This window comes from Ruditapes philippinarum, unplaced genomic scaffold (assembly GCF_026571515.1).
Source record: "Ruditapes philippinarum isolate M1 unplaced genomic scaffold, ASM2657151v2 ctg6497_1_1_1_1, whole genome shotgun sequence".
Classification (NCBI taxonomy): Eukaryota; Metazoa; Mollusca; class Bivalvia; order Venerida; family Veneridae; genus Ruditapes; species Ruditapes philippinarum.
This window is the reverse complement of record NW_026863862.1, coordinates 12,035-34,618: the sequence shown is the minus strand read 5'-3', so window position 1 is coordinate 34,618 and position 22,584 is coordinate 12,035. Positions and strand designations below refer to the sequence as shown.

The 22,584-nt window shown below is 32.8% G+C and overlaps 1 protein-coding gene across 6 annotated transcripts in view; it reads right to left on the bottom strand.

Annotated features, from left to right (window-relative positions):
- Positions 1-22,211, bottom strand: part of LOC132723580 (monocarboxylate transporter 12-like) — a 29,047-nt gene extending 6,836 nt beyond the window's left edge. For 2 of the 6 annotated variants that reach the window (XM_060708328.1, XM_060708329.1), the window contains exons 1-7: positions 20,210-20,335; positions 17,792-18,027; positions 17,160-17,303; positions 8,667-9,401; positions 4,456-4,506; positions 3,664-3,829; positions 154-202 (exon numbers count right to left, since the gene is read on the bottom strand). In XM_060708328.1, the coding sequence (XP_060564311.1) occupies positions 157-202; positions 3,664-3,829; positions 4,456-4,506; positions 8,667-9,401; positions 17,160-17,303; positions 17,792-18,020 (1,371 nt within the window). In that variant the 5' untranslated portion in view covers positions 18,021-18,027; positions 20,210-20,335 and the 3' untranslated portion in view covers positions 154-156. Of the gene's footprint in view, positions 1-153; positions 203-3,663; positions 3,830-4,455; positions 4,507-8,666; positions 9,402-17,159; positions 17,304-17,791; positions 18,028-20,209; positions 20,336-20,807; positions 20,951-22,061 lie in introns of those variants that run through there. The other 4 variants (XM_060708333.1, XM_060708334.1, XM_060708332.1 and 1 more) reach the window with 3 other exon arrangements.
- Positions 22,212-22,584: the final 373 nt, after the last annotated feature.

Below are 22,584 nucleotides of genomic sequence, written 5' to 3'. Positions count from 1 at the left end.
AAATATTAAGCAAACATCCATTATCACACTGTTATTTTCACACACTTGGGAACAGTGAAGTTATAATTATAAAACTGCAATGTGCTATTAGTCAGTCAAAGATTAGGATAAATGAAATTGGAACAACTTCTACACCAGCAAATGTGAAGCTACCTTTTACACAGTAGTTTCTGGTATCTGCTGAACTCCTTGTAAACTGAAGCTAATTGACAAATTTAATTACGATTAATCATATCATTATTTCATTATGATTTTTAGTGATTATTCCTAATCGTTACTTATAAAGAAGCCCTTTTCAAGCCATTTCTTTGTATATGTTATAATATCTTTTTTAATGTCAGGTATAAAGCTCTTTTTATTCAATAAAAAGAAGAAAAATATACGGTTGGCCTTTTGCCAGTAGTCACTGTTGTTAATTTACAAATACCTCAGAAATTATTGTTAAAAAGCAAAGTTGATTTATTGTCTGCCAAAAGAATTCCTCAAGTTCTGACACAGCATTAAATACCATAGCTTCAAACCTTGTGACACCAAGTGAAATGTCAAACAAGAGGGCCATGATGGCCCTGGATCGCTCACCTGACCCATCAACCGCATCCAAGCAATGTCTTAGACAAGCATCCTGGCCAAGTTTGATGACAACTGAGTCAAACATGTGACCTCTAGTTTGTTAAAAAGGTTTTTCAATATTTGGGCAATGTGACTTATTTTTTGACCGAAGACGACCCATATTCAAACTTGACCTAGAAATCATCAAAATAACCTTCCTGACCAATTTCCAGGAAATTTGGATCAAAACTGCAGCCACGAGAGTGTTAAAAAGATTTTTCTATTTTTAGCTCCTGTGACTTTATTTTTGACCGGACATGACCAATCTTCGAACTTGACCTTGAAATCATCAAAACAACCTTCCTGACAAATTTCAAGAATATTTGGTTCAAAACTGCAGCCTCTAGAGTGTTTACAAGCTTTTTCTATTTTTAACTCCTGTGGCCTACTTTTAGACCTTCAAACTTGACCAAGAAATCATCAAAACAACCTTCCTGACAAATTTCCAGAATATTTGAATCAAAGCTGCAGACACTAGAGTGTTAACAAGCTTTTTCTATTTTTAGCTCCTGTGACCTAGTTTTTGACCGAGGATGACCCATCTTTGAACTTGACTTAGATATCATCAAAGGACCTTCCTGACAAATTTCCAGAATATTTGCATCAAAACTGCAGCCACTAAAGTGTTAACAAGCTTTTTCTATTTTTAGCTCCTGTGACGTAGTTTTTGACCGGAGATGACCCATCTTTGAACTTGACTTAGATATCATCAAAACAACCTTCCTGACAAATTTCCAGAATATTTCGATGAAAACTGCAGCCACTAGAGTGTTAACAAGCTTTTTCTATTTTTAGCTCCTGTGACCTAGTTTTTGACTGGAGATGACCCATCTTCGAACTTGACTTGGATATCATCAAAAGAACCTTCCTGACAAATTTCCAGAATATTTGCATAAAAAAAAGAGCCACTAGAGTGTCAACAAGCTTTTTCTATTTTTAGCTCCTGTGACCTAGTTTTTGACCGGAGATGACCCATCTTCGAACTTGACCTAGAAATCATTAAAACAACGTTCCTGACAAATTTCTAGAATATTTGCATCAAAACTGCAGCCACTAGAGTGTTAACAAGCTTTTTCTAGTTTTAGCTTCTGTGACCTAGTTTTTGACCGGAGATGACCCATCTTCGAACATGACCTAGAAATCATCAAAACAACCTTCCTGACAAATTTCCAGAATATTTGCATCAAAACTGCAGCCACTAGAGTGTTAACAAGCTTTTTTTCTTTTTTAGCTCCTGTGACCTAGTTTTTGACAGGAGATGACCCATCTTCGAACATGACCTAGAAATCATCAAAACAACCTTCCTGACAAATTTCCAGAATATTTGGATCAAAACTGCAGCCACTAGAGTGTTAACAAGCTTTTTTTATTTTTAGCTCCTGTGACCTAGTTTTTGACAGGATGACCCATCTTCGAACTTGACCTAGAAATTATCAAAACAACCTTCCTGACAAATTTCCAGAATATTTGGATGAAAACTGCAGCCACTAGAGTGTTAACAAGCTTTTTCTATTATTAGCTCCTGTGACCTAGTTTTTGACCCGAAATAACCCATCTTCGAACTTGATCTGTATTTCATTGAGACAAACATTCTGACAAAGTTTGATGATGATCCAATCAAAACTGTGACTGCTAGACTGTTAACAACCAAATTGTTGACGACGCACGACATAGCCACGTCACTATACCTCACCTTGACCACTTCGTGGTCAGGTGAGCTAAAAATTAATCAACATTAAGTTACATAATGAAATGATTTTTTTTCCAATAGAAATCTGACAGAAATATTTTCATACAGGCAGTCTGTCATCACTAATGATATTTAGAAGCACAATATGATGGTTTGCAAATGAAATGATATAGGGAAGGGGTACACTGTACTACAATACATTACTAAAACATGTAAAGCCAATGAACATAACTTTAATTTAAAACTAGAACTCCGCGAGTCGGATGTGTCGCCTTGTGAACAATATAGTTTAGGAGATATGGCCAGGACAAAAATGAAATACGAAAACTAACAAAGGGCAATAGCTCAAAAAATAATAAGTGAAGAGCAGCAGTTTCTATGCACTGCACTTCTTATCAATAAGATCTATCATTCTATGAAGTTTCAAGTCCATATCTTTTATAATTTATGAGAAATGGCCTGGACAACAATAAAATATGAAAATATATAAAGGGTAATAACTCAAAAATAAGAAATGCAGAGTACCCGTTCTTATACATTGCACTTTTTCTTAATGAGATCTATCATCCTAAGAAGTTTCATGTCTATAAAAAAAAAAGCTTTCATACTTGAGGAGAAATGACCTGGTTAAAATAAAGTAGGAAAATTAACAAAGGGCAATAACTCAAAAAATAAGAAATGCAGAGTACCGGTTCTTGTGCACTGCATTTCTTCTTAATGAGATCTATCATCCTATGAAGTTTCAAGTCCATAGCTTATATACTTTCGGAGAAATGGCCCGGACAAAAATAAAGTATGAAAATAAACAAAGGGCAATAACTCAAAAAATAAGAAATGCAGAGTACCTGTTCCTGTGCACTGCACTTCTTCTTAATGAGATCTATCATCCTATGAAGTTTCAAGTCCACAGCTGTTATACATTAGGAGAAATGGCCCGGACAAAAATAAAGTATGAAAATTAACAAAGGGAAATAACTCGAAAACTAGGAAATGCAGAGTACCGATTCTTGTGCAATGCACTTCTTCTTAATGAGATCTATCATCATATGAAGTTTCATGTCCATAGCTTTTATAGTTGAAGAGAAATGGTCCGGACAAAATTAAAGTATGAAAATTTACAAAGGGCAATAACTCAAAAATTAAAAAGTGCAGAGTACCGGTCCTTGTGCACTGCACTTCGTGTTATTGAAAGAAGCATGCATACCAAGTTTGAAGTCAATCCAACTTAAAGTGACTGAGTTATGCTCTGGACAAGCTTTAGGGGACGCCGACAACGATGCCGACACCGCCGACAAAAGTAATCCGGCGACACAATAAATCTGCAGCTAAGAGAAAAATAAATATTTTCCTCTTGAAATACTTACACTAATACATGGTCCCCTTTGGCAGACGTGACTTTTATTGATTGGTACGAATCATCCAGTAATGGTGTTTTTGATGGTCCACACGAACCCTCAGTAGATGGAAGTGGTCCACATCGTTTGAATTTAAACAACAGCAATATCACATTACTCCAAATCAAAGATGCACCTGTAAGTATAAAACGTTTTCATTTTCAGCATTTGTTGATGAAGAATTTTTCTCAAGACAAGTACTATTTGGTTCACTTATAAAGTTACTCTATGACTTCATTTTAATTATGCCAGACTTGCACCATTTCTATGAAGTGTTTCTTCTTGTACTATATTAAAGACTGTTGAATTTAACCAAAACCAAACCACTTCCAAATTAATAAGAATATGGACAAGGTATGACTAGTATATATTTTGTTGGTTTTTCAGTCATACCAACACAGCTAGTAAAGGATATGTGTGTATATAATATTATATACTAGCAATAGTAAGTCACATCAACACTTGTGACAACTTTCCATCTTTCCTGGTGGAGGATTAACTCAGATCCCACACAGTGTATTATTTCAGGCACTGGCAGGCAAATATGTAGAACCGCCAATCTTCGATTAATAGGTAGCTTGATAGCTTTCTCACATGAAAGAATCCAAAGCTCATCTGTGGTGAGGGGAGGAACCACTCAGTGGTTAAGAGTCACTCAGTGGTAAGGGGAGGGGCAAGTGGTTTCACAGTCAGCATCCTTTACCACTTGACCAAAGACTCCTTATACTGGTTAAATATAGGGTCAAGGCCAGTTAATCTTACCTGCCATATAGAAGGCATACTGGAACTCTTTCTTCTCTCTTATCAGTATTCCTGAAGTGCAAAAAATAGAGAAATTTTTGTGTAAATATTATCTTTATTTTTTGTCCGATTTTCAATATCATACATCTTAGTCTGATCTAGAATATTATATGGGAGTTAATACAAACGGAATACGGGGTTGGCTTCTGTAAAAGTTTGGTCAAAATCCGTTGAGAAATGTAGGAGGAGTTGCGCACAGAAGAAATTGTTCACTATATATTCTATATAAGGAAAAAAAAACAAAGGGCCATAATTAGGTCAAATATATACCAATTGCAAAACCCTGGCAACATGTGTCAGGGCACTTGATGACAAAGCTTCTGTGAAAGTTTGGTCAAAATCTGTTGAGAAATGTAGGAGGAGTTGCACACAAAAGTAATTGTTCACTATATATTCTATATAAGGAAAAAAAACAAAGGGCCATAATTAGGTCAAATATATACCAATTGCAAAACCCTGGCAACATGTGTCAGGGCACTTGATGACAAAGCTTCTGTGAAAGTTTGGTCAAAATCTGTTGAGAAATGTAGGAGGAGTTGCACACAAAAGAAATTGTTCACTATATATTCTATATAAGGAAAAAAAACAAAGGGCCATAATTAGGTCAAATATATACCAATTGCAAAACCCTGGCAACATGTGTCAGGGCACTTGATGACAAAGCTTCTGAGACAGTTTGGTCAAAATCCGTTGAGAAATGTAGGAGTTGCGCACAGAAGAAATTGTTCACTATATATTCTGTATAAGGAAAAAAAACAAAGGGCCATAATTAGGTCAAATATATACCAATTGCAAAACCCTGGCAATATGTGTCAGGGCACTTGATGACAAAGCTTCTGTGAAAGTTTGGTCAAAATCTGTTGAGAAATGTAGGAGGAGTTGCACACAAAAGAAATTGTTCACTATATATTTTATATAAGGAAAAAAAACAAAGGGCCATAATTAGGTCAAATATTATCTAATCGCAAAACCCCGACAATATGCGCCAGGGCACTTGATGACAAAGCTTCTGTGAAAGTTTGGTCAAAATCCGTTGAGAAATGTAGGAGGAGTTGCGCACAGAAGAAATTGTTTACGCCCGCCCGCCCGTCCGCCCGCCCGCCCGTCCGCCCGCCGACATACCTCAATCTAATAACCAGTTTTTTCCTTCGGAAAACCTGGTTAAAAATGAACAAGTATGTACCAGTAATGCATACTATACTGGTTAATATGGATATCAACTTTGGGTTGTATGTTCTATAAATACTTTACCTGCTGAAACCAAAAGATAGATATTTATTGGGTAGTCTTACTATCGTAAATAATGGTCCAGTTGTTGTAGAGAGGTGATTGCTCTACAGAGGGTCATTCAGCAGAGGTTGTACTGTGCAGTGATATAACATGAACAGTATAATACACATATATACATAATATCATATTCAAATGTTAAACCAACTAATTTTCTATCCCTTACATTATTATCATTAGTATCATAATAGCTTTAACCTATATTTGACGAAAAAATTCACGAAGGGTCAAAGTACACCTAATACTTGGTAATTTGATGACAGGAAATGACAAAACTCCACATGTATATCATCTAGTGTTATTATAAAGTAGCCTATAGATGTAATGTCAAACTTACACCGAATAATTGACTAAGTTCTCTCAAGTATTTTAAACATTTCCTCAGTACCATTTACAAAAATACTACTTTTATAATAATACATGTATTAATCATAACTTATTCATATTTTAAATATAAATGCTATAAATAATTTAATATAGTGTTTCTGCCTGAAAAAAAAACTAATTTATTATATCAATTTTTTTCTTCATATGTATCTTCAGCATTATAATTGCAGCATATTGGGAAGAGATAAATTGGAGGGTATTAAAGTGGAGGGAATTAAATTGGAGGGTATTAAATTGGAGGGTATTAGCTTAAAGAGATTGATGGGGTGTAAGAAAGGGGACTAGTAAAAGCAGAGGGGAGGGGGTAAAAACAAAGAGGAAGTAGTATAAGTGGAGGTAGGTGGTACAGGTCAACAAGAGGGCTATTGGGCTGTTTACACATTAGAGGGTGAAGTTGAGGTGAGGTTAACATATGGGTGGCACATAAGAAGAAAGCAATGGATGCCAGGTTCAAAACTGGCGATGTCTCTTTCAATTCTAGCATTTTTTCCTGATATTACCCTTTGTTTATGTACTACTATTACTACATTGTTCAATTATTATTTTTTAACATGTCTCATGGCAAAATGTGTGTCTTTTTGTATGATGAAAAATATTTTCTGTTCTATTCTGTTAAGCATATTATTATATAACATGTAACAATTGTGACAAACTTACATGTAAATACACTGAGCTACAACATTACAATTTATAACCTGTTTAAGCATAATAATGTATTCACATGTCATATAAACATATAGTATAACATTAATTATCTCATTCATTTAAAATATAACAAGCATATTATATCTTATAACCTTGCTATAGTGCTATAGTTAATCATAACATATTTATTTTGGTAGAAGTACTCAAGGTTAAACACATGGTAGGTAAAGTATGGCATAAGTTGACTGGGACATAATTTTATAATGGACAAGCAACTGGTTTAGTGCTACATTTTTGTTGTTGTCTAATTTAGACCATTTTGTCTTATATATATGTATTATGTTATTAGTGTGATTTTTAATTCATAGAATAAAAGAAGTTCAGTACTACTTGTACAGATATAAGATAATCAATAAAACCAAATTTGACTAAACATAACACAAAACTGAACTAAAAACAATGAATACAAAAATGTTTTTTTAATGTGCTTTTACATGGGAAGTAAAACTTATTTATTGATAAAACTAAAGGGGTTGTATCTAGTGACCCCTGTTCTCTAGTAACCACCTGTGTCTAGTGATCACCTGTGTCTAGTGACCACCTGTGTCTAGTGACCACCTGTGTCTAGTGACCCCTGTTCTCTAGTGACCACCTGTGTCTAGTGACCACCTGTGTCTAGTGACCACCTGTGTCTAGTGATCACCTGTGTCTAGTGACCCCTGTTCTCTAGTGACCACCTATGTCTAGTGACCACCTGTGTCTAGTGACCCCTGTTCTCTAGTGATCACCTGTGTCTAGTGACCACCTGTGTCTAGTGACCCCTTTTCTCTAGTGATCACCAGTGTCTAGTGATCTCCTGTGTCTTGTGATCACCTGTGTCTAGTTACCATCTGTGTCTAGTAGCCACCTGTGTCTAGTGATCACCTGTGTCTGGTAACCACCTGTGTCTAGTGATCACCTGTGTCTAGTTACCATCTGTGTCTAGTAACCTTATTTGTTGCTCTCTCCAATCGGAGATTACTGAAGACCGTCTAACCTGTATTTGTTTTAAGGACTTAGTTACTGTAGAGTTTTAACAGCTAGAAAGTTTATCTTTTAGTCTTTGTAGAAACATATCTTTTTGAAAATGTCTAAACATCATAATTTCACATAACCTCTGATCTCCAATCTATTCAAATTCTCAACATTAAAGTGATAAGATTGACTGGGTTGAAGCAATTCAACTTTCTTGTCACATCGTTTTTAAGAAATTCCTTCTGATTTCAGATAAACATAATTTATGCAAGAAAACTGTCAACTAAGCCAAAAAAATGCATGTTCAGCTATTTTAACCTAAGCTTATATGATAAACTTTCTACAAGCTAAAAAACACAAACTGTACAATCAGCAATTCTTGTTGAAGTGTTATAGTGTGATAAGATTGTAAATGTTACTAAAATTATACAAGCATCTATCATACATCGAAAAAAGGTAATTTCACAAATTGGCTCAAAATGTCAAGCTAAACAAAATGTTATTTGAAACGCCCATTATCTATTTTGTCATAAATTTTTTTCATAGCAAAAAATTCATGATGATAGTTATCTGAATTTTTATTAATATAATACCTTACAACTGAGGTTAGGGAATCAGTTATCTTTTTTAAGTATTGTACTTATTTGTGATATCAGTCAAGAATTCCAATCTCGCAGAGAACTGGATTTTTTACATGCATTCATTTTTTCATCTGTGTTATGAATTTTTGACATCACAAGAATTATTTCAAGATAGGGTAACTATATTGATATTGTGAATATTTTAACTAGCATCATGACAATTCAACTCAACTTGTGTCAATATAACAAAATAATTACCTGCACATGGCCCGCCCAGCAGGCTTCCAACAGCAATCATAAAGCTGAGATATCCATTTCCCATCGCTATATACTCTGGTCCTACCAGCTCTCTAGAAATCTGAGACAAAAACGTAGTCCAGTAACCGCTGTAAAATCCAAATATCAATGTGAACGCTATTTGTCCCGCGTATTTTTCAAACAACATTGGTGACACTCCTGTCAGAACGACGCCTAAAGTCACTGAGCATAGAACGGCAGTCACATCGTCCAATGCACTCTTCCTTCCCATAAAAGCAAATATAGACCTTGACGTAAAGCTTGCAATTCCAATACATGATACAAGCAGGAACGATTTTTCTAAGTCCGTATTTTCATGAATGGCATAAGCTGGCAAATACATGTACACAATCGTTGATCCGAAGCTCCAGAAGAAATTACTAATACACAGCCCGTGAAATATCGGGTTTCTGAGAGGTAAACAGGACAATAATGGTAATAATCGCACTTCTTTAGCTTTGTGAACTGGAAACATTAGGGCACCACACACACACAGATTGAATGCAAATCCTGCAAGGATGAGAAGTGTCCCGCGCCAGGCGTAGTACTCCAGAAGGTGTTTAATGATAAATGGGAATGCAATGATACCCATTCCCACTCCACCCACAGCTAGACTGATGGCTCGAAACCTTTGTTTGTGGAAGTGTTGCTCTATAATCATTATAGATGGAGTGCAGGCAAGACCAAACCCTACACCTGAAATAAACAAATGCACAAAATTATTACATATGAATTCATGATAAGTTTAAGGATGAACGTCACTAGAACATCTAATCCTCTGGATGAATTAGTCCATGCCACAAGTAAAAACTTAACAGGGCTTGAATTTCTGTGCATTCAGCAATGTAATGATTGTATATGTTATCTTAGAATCAAGCCAGGGCAGCTAGCATGAACAGCGTGACTCATTATTATTCTGTTCTTTAAATCCCTAAAACTTACAATAGAGTGAATAGACAATTCCAATTTTAACGCAGGACCAGTTCAGTATGCAATTCAGTGGGGTCAAAATTCATGTTTAACTCTGCTAAAACATATATAACATGAATGTCAATTTTGTAAAGGGAGGTAATTAATTTAAGTATTTGAATATGAATTGTAAATATCCAAACCTTAACTACATACAAAGTTATAATCATTGTTCAATATGTGGGAAAAAGACTTATTGTATGCTTCAACTGCAGTGTACCTAAAGTGATCATGAACTTTCTATATTCAGTATAAGTGCATACACAGATAAAATGCACCACATTTAAAATGTATGTGAAACATATGTTTTACATATGGTTAGAGACATATGATGTCTCCAAGAAAAGTACTACATAATTTATGTTTTACATATGGTGCAACATGTTTTTCATGTTTTACATACTGGTACACGTGAATAACACCTTTTTATATGGTCCTGGTTAACCTATATTATTCTACATATGAAATAAAACTGATCTTAAAGGGACTCCACTGAGGTTTTTTGACATGATGGGACTGAAAATATTTTTTCCAGATAAATGGAGCATTTGAAGTAGGTTAAGGGCACTAATCTGTGTGCTAAATTTCAGATCATTTGTGCACTTCGTTTTTCCGGAATAATTATTCAAATTGTAAAAAAATGACACAAAATGCAAGACGTTTAAACACTTTTCACTCAAAACGGGCTAAGAAAAGCATAAAAATACGATTTTCAATTTATTTCAAAGTATATTTCTTAACTATCTTTGCATATGTTTCTGTTTAAAGTGCCCCAGCTCATGTATGTAAGAAATTCAAATGTTACATTTTTAGGCTTTTAAACCTCAGTGGAGTCCATTTAAACACATGTTTTTTCAAAACATAAGAAACACATATATTTTACATATGGTGTGCCAAACATACATTAAAGATGTGGTGCAATTTTACCTGTGATATATAAGTGAATGTTGCATCGATATAACTCATAAAGTTTAATTTGAACTGCAAAATATTCACTCATTGCATGCTAGCCACAACTGACTCTACCCATGCGACCAATGCAGACTAAGATTAGACAGCCCCGATCTTGGTCTGCACTGTTCACTAATCTAGTCTGTATAATTATCAAGTCAATGGAATCTACATATTTTCAAATATTCCCTAAAAAAATAAATAATTTTGTCCAAATTTGAAAGATAGGCGAGTCCATTTAAAATCTTTAGTGTGGTTAGGGTTAAAACTGAACAGGATATGACATATGAGCCACGTCACGACAAAACATAGTGCGTTTTCGACCAGCATGGATCCAGACCAGCCTGCGCATCCGTGCAGTCTGATCAGGATCCATGCTGTCCGCTTACCAACCCTTTTACAAGTAGAGAAAGTGATAGCGAACAGCATGGATTCTGATCAGACTGCGCGGATGCGCAGGCTGGTCTGGATCCATGCTGGTCGCAAACCCATTACGTTCGTTTTGTCGTGACGCGGCTCATATATATTTGGGGTTCAAATACTTATAAAGAATAAATATCAAAGTATTCCACTTGGCATTTTTCCATAACATACCAAAACAATTTTAATGGCCTTAAAAATAATACATGCTTAAGAGGTTGTTTTTAACTTGTATAATGAACTTATAACTCTTTGGAAATACATGTAAACTATATTTTCCACTACCAATATTAGCTCTTAATAAAAAGCTTCAAAATTAAACTTGCTTGTCATCAAAGGCAATTTTACAATTTGAGATTTTCAAGGGATATATAGTGACATGCCTATTTAATCAATCTAAAGCCAGTCCATAATTAGCTCATTTTATCTTTATTGTCCATAAAAGCTAACCAAGCATACAAGACTAGTTTTAATATCTCAACAAACACATAATTATGTATTTACTGTAATGCTACTTAAATACATGTAAATACAATTTAGTAGCCTACAACTTTCATGTATTGACTATTGTATATACATATTCTGCCCAATTTATAATACTTCTAATTATGAAATTAATAATGTTTTAAAAATATGAAATAACAAAGAAAACACTTTGTGCATCCCCCACTGTGCACCCCGACCCATTTTATGACAGGGACATAAAAATTGTGACATTGAATATTATAAATCTGATACATAAGAACTTAGAAAAAGACAAGGTTCATTAACAACTTCAATAAGAAATTTCTAATTCTGTTGCAAACATAGAGCACATGTTATTGTTACCCTATTATTTTAGTGAACACAAAATAAACCACATTTGCAATACTTTAAGGAGAGGTTATCAATACTGCTATCAGTTGACATCACGCCACTTCTGTGATATCATCAATCTAGTATGGCTATTATCTACTTGCCACAAATACCCCTATCCCAGCAAGATATTGTTAAGGCCAAATACAATAATAATATAACAAGGTTATTTTAGAAGTAACTTAAATATGGCCTGATTGGAACTTCGGTCTTACTAGGCCAGAATTGCTTGAATCACAAAAGCAAGCAGTATAAATCATTCCTGAGTAAAATACTTTACAAGAGCTGTCTGTAAGACACTGCACTTGACTACTATCAGTGTTTAACAGTAAGTAAAGAGGCATAACTCTGTAAAAAGGTAATTTAGAGTTACAGGATCTGTGCCCATCATGTTAGACAATCAAAGAAAACTAGTCTGTGAAGTTTCAAATAAGTCCCTTCAGTTGTTTTGGAGATACCAACATAAATTAACAAAAGCATAACCGGGCTAAGTGTGACACCAACAACAAAGTGAGTACAACTGCTTTCCCTATTCTTCAGTAAAGAATACAATGTAAATGCTCATTTCTGGTTTTCCTGTTTTTCTTTGACATTTTTTTCATTATGGTTGGAGACCACCAAAACCGGACAACCATCAAACCCTGACAGCCCCGAAAATACTTAATTTAGTTTTTTTTTCTTTGTTCTTTGTTTTTCGAAATATCTGTCACTTTTTTATCAACAAGCATGTTTCTTCTATAATCAATAAAACTTTTTTCAAGTTTCGTAAACAGTCATATTTTATTGTCTATTTCAAGAATGTTGACGCTGAAAATGAGGGCATCAGAAGTGCAATACCTGACCTCATATACCACCTATAATCACTTGCAGAGTAAACAATAGAACATCCAAAACTTCAGCACTTGTTGCTGATATATTGTATATCATGTTAAAAATGAAAATTTACAAAACCCTAGCTTTTATCTGCATTAAATCACGCCATGTACATATCTGACTGAAGTGTAGACAATTAAGGTAATTTTGATACCCTCGACAGCAGGCCTCAAATATAAGTGTCAATATAATCAGAAATAAACAAACTAGTTTGTTAGTTAGGAGAAGAACCTAGCAGTACTGTGTAAAATTTGCAGGTCTCTTGGTTTGAAATTATGAAATCTGTATAGAAAAATTGTCAAAAAGTGTCCGATTGATGGTCCCCAATCAGTAAACATGAAGTTTTTATGAAGCTCACTTTGGATTTTTTTATGTGAGGAAGCTATCCAGCTACATGTAGCTTACAGAATGTTGGTGGTTCTACTCAGGTGCCCGTTTGTGCCTAAAATAATGCAAGGAAGGCATCTGAGGCATCTGAGGTAAAGCCATATGACCTATACTGTCTTGATGTGACATAAAACCCAATCAAACAAAAAACAAAATAAAGTTGTTTTTGTTAAGTTGTTTTTTTCTCTCAGATTAATACAATAATAAAATGGTGATTCTTCCTCAACATGACCAGATTTGAAATATTTTTTAAATATTTTTATACTATTTGATGTAATCTATATAAATACCTTGTGTTCACAATTTCAGATTGATTTTGCTCCCTCTTTTTACAAGAAATCAATGGTCATTTTTCATTGTAAAAAGTGACATAAAGGTAAAAGACATTTAAATGCTTTTAACTCAAATCAGTCTAAGAATCTCTCTAAATAATGATTATTCATTCAGAGTCTATTTCTTTATTATCTGTTTCATATTTTTCTGTTTTAAGTGCAAACATTAATGTCAAATTTTCAAGTCTTATGGTTTTACAATGAAGCTCCTTTTATGTTAAATTTGTTATAGTAGATCAAATTATTGTTTTTTTAAATGAGAAGTATTATAAACAAAGTTTTTTTTCCTGTCATTAAATGAAGTGTTGTTTTGCACATCATTTATTAAGAGGTCAATGCTGGCATGAAATACTTGGGTCAGTGAAGTGGTTATGCCTGAAAATTAGTCATTTATTTTATAACATGGCCTTAAACTACATATCATATTTAATCACTTATTTCATAGTAGATATGACCTTTTATCATTATATGATTAATGAGATAGTGCTAATACCAACTGATAGGTTATGTCCTCATTACACTATCTGTATGACCTCATTATGTGTATTCATTAAACACAAAATGTCCTCATTTTACATGTGTGCTCATTACACAAAAACTAATCTGAAATTATTCTTTTTTGCAGTATTTTTCATTTATGTATATATATTTTCATATTTGCCTTTATGTGAAATCATTTTGTCAATTTTCATTATCATTATTTTCTATTTTACACTATTTATGGCCACTTATATATTTTTTAAGTTTTTGGAAAATTTGCTAGTGTTTTTCAACATTGATTGCTTGTGTTATATTCCAGACTGGACAAAAAGTTGTACACTGTACAATGTACCATATAATACCTATGCAGAACTCATTAAGATAGAGGACTATTTGTTTGTTATTAGTAAATATGCTATATCAAGCAGAGAAGTGAGAAAATTGCCATATTTTTACAATTGTGTAGCATATTCAAGATATAATAAACATTTCTTTATTTTATGGGTTATAATTATGATGATAGCTTTTTTCGAGCCTCAGAAGAAGACACACATAAAAAAGATGACGTCAGAAGCTCAACAGCAAACAAAAGTAATTAAAGTTTGTAGTCATTATTGCAGAGTAACTTTTTACACAGTTACATCGTAGATTCATTTTACTGGGAACATTATAAAAAATATCAAATTTTTCATTTACAGGGAATATTATAAAAAATATCAAATTTTATTTATCTGCTACTTCAGTAGTTTTGTAGATACCAACTTGCACGCAAAGGCCTTAACAAAAGTGTAACAGCAACACCAACGCAGGTATTAATACATTGTACTATAGCCCTCCCTATACTTTGAAAATGACATTAGGACATGAAAACTTAGATTATTTTATTAACCACAACACAGCTACTGCACTTTAAAACCATACTAGTCATAAGGCCAACGTTCAATTTCTATCTATCTTATAAATGTGCTTAGTATGATATCTCATAAGACCTCTTATGGTTTTTGATATCATTACATTTATATCCTGTTGTATTCGTTTATAAAGATTATATCTGTTTACACAGTCTTTCTAAGTTGCTTGTTCTTTATCATAAATGTAATGAAAATCATCTGTCACGTTAACATTGGATCTGTAAATTTAACAAAAGGGTTTGATTTTCTGATTTAAAATGAAATAAACTGTGAACAACAGAAGGAAGGCAGCAAACAAATAAAGCAACAGATATACATTCAACAAACTATGTAGATCGGCACTAAAATGATGCTATATGCCAAATTTATAAGCCTTCCACAGTTGGAGAAGACAACCTGTAATGACTGCAAAAATATACCTTACTGAAAATCAATCAGGGCATCCTTTAGCGGAACTTTGTGAGTCATTTACTCCTGATTTTGACTTGTGACTTCCAGAGTATAATGCTTTTCTTTCTTTACCTATATACACTGGAGCCGCGATATAGCGCTCATGTTGGGGTCCATGATCTCAAGTCAGCGTTGTAACGAGTAACTTTTTATAACGCTCATTGTGTAATTATAGCGAAAATATCGCATTACCCCACCCACCGCCGAAACATATAACGCTTGTTAGTGGAAATGATTGTTTACTTACCTTCCAATGGATATCAGTCCAAGCTTTTTTATATATTATTATTAATTATTTTGTAAAGCATTACTGAATATCTTTAATATAAACATGAAATTTACGAATTAAAAATATAAACCACGAATGTACAATTGTTTATAAATTTCCAGTAAAACAGCGGTGTTAACGTGTGTTATGTGTTGTCATGAAAATTGATACCTAGTGGATGGGACTAAATTAATCGTCTTTCCTGCTGTCTCTTGTGAAAAAATCAGTCATCCTCAACAACTTTTTTGCCGATAGATCGAAAGTAATTGCTTTTTAAAATTAATTGTACGCTTGGGTGATTTACTTAACTCTTCGGTGTTAGCATGTTTTAGCTAACAGTTTGATACCTGACTGATCAACAGTTCAAAATGAACAAAAGAGCGGATTAACGCTTACCTGTGTATGACTTCACACCTTCTTATCATGAGTGACGTAATTATGACTGTTTATTGCACTTGACTGACACATTGAACAAGCGTTATAGTGGATAAGGTTCGGTATTGATATACATGAAAAAAAAATTATAATCAGCGAAATTTACGATTGTTTTTTTGGGAGCCAAGGCATATGAGCGTTCTACTGAGATGAGCGCTATACCGAAGAGCGCTATATCGCGGCTCCAGTGTAATATGACTTCCAACAAATGTCAGACATTTTCAGTCTCTGACTTCCAAATTTTGGAACATAATGGAAGCCCTAATCAATTTTAGCCCTGGCATTTTAAAGGGAATGTAACTGTGACATGCACCACTGAATCTTCTCTTTTAAAGAAAGAAATCAAGATCTACCAGTGATATAAATTCTGTTAAGATTTTGCTTCAAATGAAATAGAAATGTATACAAACTACTTGAAAAGTTGAAATATGTCTATTTAGGTCATTCATGGGGCCATAACTCTGTAATGCATCATAGGAACAAGCCACATTTAAATAGGAACCTTATCTACTAGTGATACAAGTTGAATATATTAATATATGCTAGTCTGATTCAGAACAAAGTTGAATGAAACTGCTACAGCACACAATGGTAAAATATGTCATCAGCGGCACTTTAAAGAGCCATAACTCTGCCAGATATGATGGTATGAAAGGAATTGAGGTGCAAGTTGCTCTGAATAAAATAGAAAATCAAGCAGCTATTGTGCAGACAAAAACATTGTGAACAACAGATTAAAGACCGAGTGCCAGCAAAACATACAGCTCATAGGAGTTAATAAGTCATGGAGGGACAAAAAAGGAAAGTTCATGAATTGCTTTTAAGGGGCACATAAAAATATCAATGACCTTTACCTTATCAAAGTTTTACGTAAAATATTCATTACATTTAAGTAAGTCATATATACCCCACTGCTTAATGAAAGAAGAGTGAGATATTTATAGAAATTCTATAAATATCTCACTCTGCTTTAAACAGTGTTCTCTTTCCATATCTTGTTCAGTGAGTTCTTACGAATGAAAATATATAAAGCAATCCCCACTTTAAAGTGATATGTAGTCCAAATTTGCTGAAAAGAAACAAATATCCTCTATATATCTGCGCACATGATAAAAATACTAACCTGTCATTAGGCCATAGGTAAGATACAGTTGATAAACATCAGTAACAAACACTGATAGAGCTAATCCTCCAGCTGCGATGAGGCCGCCTAACATCACACATACTCTGCTTCCAAACTTGCTCATGAAACAACGCAACACAACACCTATAAATAAATATTAAAGTGATTTCATACAGAAACAACAGCACTGCATGTGGTGTTAAATTATCTGTTAAAATAGTCACTTTTGACAAAAAATCTAAGTAAGGGGCATAACTCCAAAAATATGGCTTTCAAAATTATGCCTCTTGTCTAATAACTGCACCTTGTCATGATAGGCAAGTATTCTAAGTTAATGTTAATAATTTTTAAAATGTTTAAATAATGGGCAACATTAAAGGTTTTGCATTTTCATAGCTCAACATTTTCATAGATACAGACAAGCTAAAAATGATCAAGTCTCCAAAAAAGCATCAACAAAAAACAAACAATACTTTCAGGTTTCATATCTTCTCTTATTGTACAGCATTCATTTTTCATATGTTTTTACTTTTTTATTGTTGTGATGTTTGTTTGTTTTTTAATACATTATTGAAATATTAGATGTTAAAATTATTTATAATGTTTATACTAATGTATACTGTAACACTCACTTGTCAATGCTGTAACATAAAGTAATATAGATCCGGCCCATGATGTGTCAAAATGATCCTCTGAAAATACATCCTGAAAAACTATCTGGAATATACCCAAGCTGTAAGTAATCCCACAAACTATAAACTGTACAAAAAATGACCCCAAAACGATGACCCAGCGACTCCCATCTCCTACTGGGTCATCCATTGTAGGTGTAACACAACTTGCTTGCACCTGCTCAATCATCTAGCCACTGAAAAATAAACAAATAGGAGATCCATTATAAATGTAGGACATAAACATTACGAGTAAGGAACAAGTGACAAGAACTGTTGCTAGATTTTCAGCCCATAACAATAGATATTGTCTATTCTAGGAGGGACTGAGTGATTCACCCATATTTTTGAGAATTCCCGCCTATTTTTTCAGAGGCAGGGGGAAAATTGGCAACTGTAGCATACATACTAGTTCAAGGGAGCAAGAACAAGCAAAATTTGGACATTTGACTTTGAAGGTCAAGGTCATTTATGGATGAAGGTCAAGGTTAGTCTAGTCTACACTAGGGCTGGATCAATATACCGGTAAATCGGTATTTATCGATTTTCCGTTTTTCAATACGGTACGGTTATCGGGTTTTAGCCATACCGATACAAAGGGAGACAACCTAATAAAAAGAGTGTAACTTATAAACATGATGGCTTTACATTAATTATTAAAACTATCGTCTTTAAAATGTAAGCACAAAAGTTAAAAGTGTGGAAATTTCTCTAAAGTAAATGTTAAGAAGGCTGCAGTGACTAATTTAGGTGGAACAACGAATATGTCAATACAAAAAATGACGGATAAATCTCGTGACATAATTGGTCCGGCAATTCAATCTCCTATTTCTAAAACTGGAAAAAAAATACCTTCAGGTCGGCAGTAGTTTTTATTAGACCAAACAGTTACTTGTAATTTAATCAAACACATATTGTTAACACATAAATCCTACAAATTTATTGATTTTCCAAGATGTAGTTTGCTAACTAAATAAATGTGACTGCGCGAAGACGTAGCTAAAATTAGTTTCCCGGTACATTACGGATTACGACACCTAATGAAGTCCTCAACATCATTACATGATATTTCAATTTTTAATGTAATTTTACCATATAAGATAGAAAAAACATGATTTATTAGAAAAAATTCAATGTTCCATTACTATCTCAGCGTATATATTTCAAATTTTACAAAAATTCAGAACAGTTGACTTGTAGACAGAACTAGACTCCTGCCATAATAAATAGTGATGTTTTAATTATTTTCTGCTTTAACTTTTCCTAGTATTTACATTATCATATTTTTGCATTGAATTATTTTAACAAAGCTTTTTTTTTTTTTCAAAATTATTGTTTTATCTAAAAAAGGGGCCATCATGTCATTTTCAAAATAGTATCTCAAAATTACTAATTAAGGTACCTATGCACCTGCTATATATTATATAACATCATAAACAAATTCAAAATCTAAAACAGATATAAGAGAGATTCAATAATATTTCACCAGGACATCTGTGAAATGTAAAAAGTACTTTTAATAAAAATACATCCTAACAATGAAGCATCATTGTACTGTATCGTCAATACGTATTGTGTATCGCGGGTCTGTATCGCAATACGTATCGTATCGGAAATTTCTGATCAATACCCAGCCCTAGTCTACACTGAAAGGTCTTGTCCCAAGGGTTGTTGTGGCCAAGTATGAAGACAATACACCAAGAACTTAAACAGTTATGATCCAGTACAAGTTTGCGGATGTCAATAGCAACGCCGCCAGGACTCTAACAATACCTCTACTTTTTTTTCAAAAAAAAAAAGTCGAGCTAAAAATGAGAAAAATCACTGGAGATCATAATTATATTTCTATGTCATAATGATACAAATATCAAATATTAGTTAAAGTTTATTAGTACGTATTTACAAAACTAAATTGGTCAGGCAATCAGTTTTATTTTGTAAAGACGCACTAATAACCGAAGTAAATGTGTTACAATTCATTAAATATACTGTAATCCTATTGGACAAAAAATAATTTCAAACACTAAATAAATATTAAATAAGAAATAAGACATATGTAAGATAAACAAACAAAAACTAAAGTCAATAAGATATAAATTCAAGAAAAATACACATTTTAAAGTAAGCTTTAAAATCTCTTTTTATTGCAAATTTTGCATTATTATGAAATGACATTTTCACAAAAATATTAAACCTCACGATGACTCTATTTCGCGATTATTTTCAACAAGTTAACAGCTAGAATTTGTCTTATCCGAAAACTACTCAATTATTAATTTGTAAATTAACGTTATTTCTTAAGTAATAAACATTGATCTTATGTCTGTATGAAAGATCATTTAATACTTTTTATAAAAATATATACAATGTCATACTCACGTAGTGTATTTCAATCAAAATATGAAAAAATATTGCACAAAACTTTACGACGTAATAACATTTTCAGTTACCTCCCTTTGGAACGGATAAATTTAGTCTCAAAGTCGTCATATAATAATACACGTACTGAATCAGAAATTTATTAGCGATATATATGTCATTATTTTACCCATTTCTAAATTAGAATCTTGCATTAAATAATAATTTAAAGAATTCTTGTAGTCTTACAGTATAGATTATATTCATGGAATTATAAATTCAGTACCATATTCTACGGATTCAGTTAAAAACAATTAAAACCTGTATTTAGATTCAAATTAAAAATTATTATATCTACAGTATATACAGTATAATCAGTATGACTTGTAAAACAAAAACAGAATGACTTTTAAAACAAAAATGATAATTATATGCTGTACAATTAATTCTACAAATGTCTTACATGAAAATACTATACTAGTATAAAATGCTAAAAATTCTTAACTCAGGGGTTTAATCACTTAATAAATGCACGAAATATATTGATATTGATGATGCCGATATCAGCATTGAATGTTACTGAAACGTTTCTTTAAAAATTTAAATTAAAATATATTACCTCACAAAGGTGTAAAGATATCATTTTATACATATGGCAAATTAATCCAAATTCATGAAAATTCGTATGGTTTTTAAAAGATACAATATCCTGCATACATCCTGCATACATATATGCTTGTAAACTTTCAAAATTATCGTTACACGTCTCTATTATTATAATCATTCAATGTATCTAATGTTTCACAGCTGATTTCGGCGTATCGTGTAATCTGACCTATATTTGCCACGTGCTTAACTAGGCCGCGTACTATTTTCACAGACATGTACATGTTACTGACAATGTTAAGGTGAAAATTTAACACATTAAACCTTTAAAGCAGCATGTCTCTATTTTTGTATTGATTTTAAGTAAAACTGTTGTTAAAAAGAACAAAGTAGTTGATACTGTCATTTGCATTATAACACTGCATATTAACGCTGTAAATTAACTTTGATATATTTTTGTAAATACAACAAATATACACGTTTATAGTCGTTGAAATTAATCTAAGTTTACGTGAGAGAACTTTTCGATAATACTGATTTATCAAATATTTACATTACAATGAAATATTAAAGCCATTTCTTTGTCTATAACATAGCACGATAACTGTGCTATCATCTAAAATTATTCTGTAAGCAATTGATAATTTCACGTAAATGAAATACATGTTAATTTAAAAGAGTTGAACACTTTATGAATGCAACATACTATAAATGAAACGCCAAAATAAAACTTAAATTTTTATCACCCACTTAATCCATATCATTGTCCCCCTAGTTTCTTTACCTAACCAACGACAATACATTGGGTTGATTTTTTGCAAATTTTCAAATGAATGCGATCTACGGCATCGAAAACAATGAATTTATGCTAGAAATGAATCCATCGTGTTCATTAATCTAAAAAAATATCATTACTAGCACAATCATATTATCCATATAAATACTATTTTTTTTACATTAAAAAAAGTACGTTGTTTAGGTTTGCAAGAATTCTGTATTTGACGATGTGAACTAGAAATTGACCTTTATATGACACTAATTTTAAATTTTCACTCACTATTCTTTTAAAAACATCGCACTATATTTCGATCATACATTCACATATCTTAAACATGTATCTTATGATGCAATAGCTCATTTAAAGAGCATTCGTCACTTGCATATAAACATAAAACGACGCTTGTTCATCAAATTGCATACAACTTGGATTTTCTTTATTTAACATTTTAAAATCATAGCACAATATTTTGAAAAACAAAATTCTTACATTATTTTTCAGCGGTAACAAATTCTTATATTTCTGGCGGAATATCTCTAAATTCAATTCCATGATTCCTAAATATACATGAAAATATTTAAAACATTGGTTAATATATCCAATATAACATTCTTTGTGCTGTAAACGTAAAGTTTACACAAAGAGTAATATAAACTATGGTACTGATTTGATGCTTCGTTGCTTTTTGCAGGTTGTAAACCGGGGCTATTTTTTTCTTTGCGTTTGTATAGCTCTATTTCACTATTAAAAAAATAAAGCAATAAAGAAATATCAAATTATAGATCGGTATTATTATAGATTTTCAAAAGGCTGTATGGTACAGCAAAAGTAATACAAATAGCCTTAAGTGTGTTGTACTGAAAAAAGTTGCTTCATATGCGTAGATTTAAATGTACACACAGTAAAATAGTCCAAGTTGATTGAATTTAAAATCAAAGCATAATTAAATAAAACTCCTCCTTTTAACAGAATATCATTGGACGTATAGTTTCAAACAATATGAGACATACAT